The 6,000-nt window shown below is 32.9% G+C and overlaps 1 protein-coding gene across 2 annotated transcripts in view; it reads right to left on the minus strand.

Moving 5' to 3' along the window:
• LOC106471696 (mitochondrial inner membrane protease subunit 2-like) overlaps positions 1 to 6,000 on the minus strand; it is a 42,517-nt gene that overhangs the window by 4,316 nt on the left and 32,201 nt on the right. For both annotated transcript variants that reach the window (XM_013932350.2, XM_022400245.1), the window contains exon 5: positions 136 to 238. In XM_013932350.2, the coding sequence (XP_013787804.1) occupies positions 136 to 238 (103 nt within the window). The remainder of the gene's footprint in view (positions 1 to 135; positions 239 to 6,000) is intronic.

Raw genomic sequence — 6,000 nt, forward strand, 5'->3', positions numbered from 1 at the left:
AAACTTTATTTAAAAAACTCAATATTCTTTTTAGTTAATAACAAGCACAATAAAAACCCTAAACCATTAACGCCATGATGCTTAAACAACGAATTTTAAAGGAAGAGTAAATATAATATACAGTTCCAGACTTACGGGCCCGAAATAGTTACTATCCATACTGTGTGAGTGGTGATCGCCTTCAACCCAGCAATGTCCTTGTGGAACTTTCACGTATTTTTCCTTGTAATTAAGCGTTCTGGTAAAATATTAAATAACTGTTACTACATATAAATTTTACAGTAAAACTGAAACGAGCAATAAGTTCTTTCCACACTTAACTTCTGAAACTGATGTAAGTAACTTTAGGTAAACCATATAATCTACATTCATTCTTTTTTTAGATAAAAACTGACGACGACATAGACAGGACACTTTCCTTAATCAGATTTAATGTGATTAGAGTTGAAACAATGACGATACGTGACGAATTATTCAAAGTGCTTTAATTACGTTGTGACGAGGAAAATTCATATGGAATAACACTTAATACGGAACTGAATTTTTGTGTTTGAACGTCAGAAGTTCAATAATAGCGATACGGTGGCGGATTTAATGGGTTCTAAGGGTTCATCGACCTCCTCCCTCATCAGATCCGGATAATTAACTGTTATAAAAAAAAAGCAAAATATCTTGAACATTTCCACCTGCAATATACAAAACGGCAACGTTAATGTTCGTCTGGATCTTTCTGATACTGAAATTAGTATAACACTCCTTATAAAATAACACTCACTATGATTACTTCAGTGATCAAATTGTCCAATAGGAAACGTATTAAATGTTCGTGATCTGAGTAGCAACGTTAGTATGTTAAAGAAGAGATGCGCAAAAAAAAAAGAGCAAGATAGAATATATTGGACTGTTTTTTCAAAGATACGGACATAATTTGTTTCATAGAGATATTTCTTAGTATGCTCGTGATTAAACGACTCATTTAAATAAGGACATCAAAACTAGAATATACAATATACATAGCAAGTCAAGGCAATGTGAAACAGACACACACAATCCGAAAACACACACTAACAGAAAAATGACCACTATTATTTACACCAGTAACACAAAATACACCCTTACAGACTACAACATACACTTACGCAGAGACAGCACATCACAATCACTAAATCAAGAAACGCAAATTTCAACAAAACCAGAAACAACCTAACAGTTCAAATGCACAACAAAAAGAAAAATCAAATCACAGAAAGTTAACCAACAAACATACTTGAAACCGACACAAATCCCATCGTTACTGCAATTAAAAATACATTCTTAGAATTCATACAACAGCACATAAATCCCCAAAACAATACTGACGGCTTCACACTTTTAATAGAAGTACCTAAACAATATCTAATACCTGCTATCCCACACTTATTCTTGAGCCCAAATACAACACAATCAATTAACAAAATATCTGAAACCAAATAAAATTGAATGTCACCCCATTCCAGAGCTTTACCTACACCGGTCATAGGTTAACATTCATGGACATGGCTCTGAAAAATACAGGATAAACAGAAAATAAATTAAAAAGACTACAAGTCTCAAACAAGTCAAGAAGGGAGGAAGCGGTAAAATATGCACCGACTCTCCCAGGTCTACAAAAGACTTAAGTTCCGATGACGCTTCTACTGGATCCAAGCAGCTGAAGGGTCACCTGACTCACGGGGATATCTTTTTCCAACAAAACTTTGACTTTTTGCTTGTTTTAGTATCTTATTCATTGAAAAAAGTGTCTTCAATGAAAGCGACCAAAACACACCACTCAGTAACGGATTGACGTCTAAGTACTGCATCAGCAAGGCATTTTTCAGTCAGGCATATGTGCGGTATTAGCATGCTGATTGTTGCAGTGGTGTTAGTGTGACTTTTTAACAAGTGTATTAGTACGTGTTGGAGCTTTTTAGTTCATAGAAATATTGCAACTAGTATTTTTTCAGTGAGAGAGTCCAAACATATTGATGCTAGGGAATCCCAATGGTCTAACACTACCCCTGACTTCCTATATGCATGTACAGGCTAGATGCTCCTTGGCCAATCTAGATCACTTTAATTTTTATTTGTGAATGTAATCTTTCACTTTTAAGCTTCCTAAAAATTTACCTCCCCTCGTCAAAATCTAAGATCCAACATTGGTAGTAGGTGGTCGTGTTCCTCAAGGTAATTCGAATAATCCATGATACTAGAAGTACTATTTAGAAACAGTCAATATTCAAATTATTACACTACTTAGCTGTGCCAGTAGGCAAAGCAGTTTTGATGCCAACAACTAATAACTCACTTACACACTATCCTTAACTCCTCCGTTAGTTGAACATAATTAAATTTTATAATGACCTACGCAATATACTAATACGTAATACTGTGTAGACTATTTATATCCTACGATCCATGATCGATAATAACGTTTACAATATTTGAAGTTTTAAAGAATATTGTACAGAAAGATCAACATATAAGATTTCACTATCTTAATCTTAAGGAACAACAGTCGGCACACAGCGTCCTAACAAACAGTAGGGGGATTGCTATCGTAGTAAATCATTGACCCTTGTAGAACCCAAATAAAACTTATTTCTCCAAAATTAAGAACTTGATAAAGTAGTTGCTCTAGATAGTCTTCGTGTATTTAACACAATTAAAATTTGGTGATTATATGTGTAAAATAATTTGGAATTAGTATCTCGTGAGATATTATTGGGATTGCGAAATGTTATTGAGATTGTGGGTAAAAATATCATGACAAGGAACGGTTCCAAAAATGCAGTGCATTCTAATCATTATAAAGTTTTCGGTTTATTATGTATTTATTTCTTACATCATATACTTCTAACCAGTTGGTTATACAAGATAAGATTAATTAATACATAACATACGTATTATGTTTAGGTGATTATAGGATAAGCAAACAAACGAAAACAGAGAAAGAACATGGATTTTTTCTTTGTTAGAACATAAAACACTAATAGTAAATTGTCCGTTAAACTAAGATGCTTATGAGACAAATAAATCTGTATAATGTACTAGATTAAAACGAAACTTAAACAGAAGTATTGAATTCATTTATACTTTATTAATAAGGAGGTCATAAGACATCTATAGTTTGTATAGAACAGTTATTTGTACACACACAACGAATTACTGTATGTAAAAGAACTTCATAAATTAGATAATTTATTAATTAGCAAATACAACAATGAACAAACCTACAAGAACTACTCACTCTACGTTATCTGCAGTAGTTACCTTTCCATTTCTTGATAATAACATTTTAAAATAAGAACAACAACGGGTGACACTTCATTAAAGAAAGCATGATTGAAAACATAAAGTTTGATTAAAGTTCTAAAAAAAATTTACTTAATTATAAATACGATGCTATCAAGTGATTAAAGAGCGCTATACTTTCAGATATCTATTTTTTCTTTACACGTAATTTCTTTTTTTTACGTTATATAAAAATACAAAAAACAAATATGAACACCACACGAATTGCATTCGAATTTCTTCCTACATCCAACCAGAATATGCATTTTATAACACTGATTAAAGTAGAGAAGCGCCAACAAAATCTTTGAGAACGAAATTTTTAATCACAGTTTACGTTAAATGAGGCGTTGTACATCATGTAAAATGTTTAAGAATATTTGATGAACCAAGTAAGTCCAATGATTCGCTAAATCCAATATTCGCAAGTCGTCTAAGCATCGACCAAGCTGTGTGACATAATCTAACGGCTCCTACTACACTGTACAGTCGAAAAACTCTGATCTTTTCTATGACACGTTTTCTGACTATTTATTTTTGAGTGTTCAGCTGATATGTGAATGTTATAGTTAACTCTGAGACAAAACATGTCTGATTTACAATGTAATCATCTGCACATTCTACAGCTTCAATAATCAATATACGGATACGGGTGTATAAGAGCCTCAAAAGCAATTTCTTTTTAGAATATTTAAACTGCGTAGGAGAATCTGTGTATTTTCTGTTGCACTTATTAGAAAATTACGTTGAATTTCAACTGAACTTGTTAGACAAATAAACATGCATTAGTAAACTTAACTTGTAAAAATATAAGCATACATGGCTTTTGGGTACAGAAAAATATCTGTAATTTATGCCTAACTCATCAGACGAAATCAAATTTATAGGTAATCTGCATGATTTCTGTTCAACAAATGAGAAAGATAGAGATGTGGGCAAATTTGTATAGTTTCTCCCTAATTCCCTAGACAGATGTTGGTGCAGAGAAAGCTGTGTGTAATTTCAGGCAGGCATCGTGTATGCGATAATGCGTAATTAAAAAAAAAAAGGATAATAATAGAAAAATGCAAAACTGATGAAATAAAAAAATAACTTTTGGCAACGTTTGCTCAAAAATAAAACAAAATAATATTTAAAGTGAATTATCTCCAAAAGTCTAATCTCTATGTAATTTAAGACTAATTCATTATACGGTGTAACAAAACCTGTATACATTTGTTCCACTTATTAGATAAAGGTACAGATAAGCAAATCGTGTGTAATTTTTAACAGATTAAACAGATGCGGGTTGTAGGCGAGTCTGAGATTTCTAATTCAATCACTAGAAACATATCATTGCGGTGCATGTGTGTAATTTCGGCCTTACTACTTAAACAGTTATGGATAATGTGCATAATTCTGCCTATTTTATAGGACATATATTCAGGTATTGGTTCTGTACACAAACCTGTGCAATTCCTGTTGAAATAGTACACATATATTTTGCCTAATTCGTTGGACTGATATGATAGAAGAATTTACAGAATTTCTGTTTGAAATATTAAAATGAAACGATTGTACAATGCAATCTGAATATTTGATACTGAATTCATCAGACACACACGTGTAGGTAAATCTCCGTAATATCTGCTGAACTACTTATACGATAAATTTTCAGAAAAAGCTGCGTAATTTCTTCTTTACCTCATTTGAGCGGTACAGGCAAATTTACGCAACTTCTGGCTAAGTAATTAGAAAGATACACGTGTAATTGAACCAGGCAATTTCTGTTAAACTCATTAAAATGAAACAGGTTATGTGAATGTGCGCAATTTCTTGCCCATTTCACATGATGAATACAGATGTAAATGAACCTACATTGTTTATTTCTAACCCATTGGACATATTGAGGTATAGAGAAAATCTGCGTAACTTCTGCTTAATTCATTAGGTTGATTCGGATATACAAAAATCTGTGTAATCTCTGAGTAGATTACTTTCAATGTTTTGATCATGTGAAATAATCAAAGTGCAGTAATTTGATAAAAACGCGAAATTTGAAGAAAAAATTTAAAATACAGAACTTTCATAGTTCAAGTAATTAATCATTAACAGATTCTTAATGGAATTTATAATGAACATGCAGTATTTTTTACCTGCTTTTTAACATAACTTTGAGAAACTTCAGAGCTATGACATGCCAATTACACACAACTTGCTATTGATGACACTAAGATTGCTTAAATTAACATAAATCCTTATGGAACGCAATGTAACAAGAGACAATGTTGAACTTTTCCCCATAATAATAATGATTTTTTATGTATTCTTTTTTTTTAGCAAATCTCGAATTACATTGGTTATTCTCCAGACCCATATCCTTCCACTGTTCGAAAATTGAGCGAATCTTGATTCGTCTGAGAACAATACGGTCTTCCAAAAGTCCAGAGGCTTGGTCATCATATCACTTGTCCACTTATTTTGTCTGACTATGTTAGCAGGTCTTAATAAGAGCTTCCGTCCAGCTGCTCTGCAACGATAACCCAATTCGTGGAGAATCCGTTGAACAGATTTCGGGCTCATCCCACTAACTTTGGCCACTTCTGCAGTCGTTAATCTGGGATCCATTTCAATGCTCCTCTTGACAGCCCTTTTTGTCCTCTCCGATGGACCAGGACGACTCGGACGCTGCTCAGTTGTTTTCTTGCC

This window comes from Limulus polyphemus, unplaced genomic scaffold, assembly GCF_000517525.1.
Source record: "Limulus polyphemus unplaced genomic scaffold, Limulus_polyphemus-2.1.2 Scaffold4, whole genome shotgun sequence".
NCBI classification, from domain to species: Eukaryota; Metazoa; Arthropoda; class Merostomata; order Xiphosura; family Limulidae; genus Limulus; species Limulus polyphemus.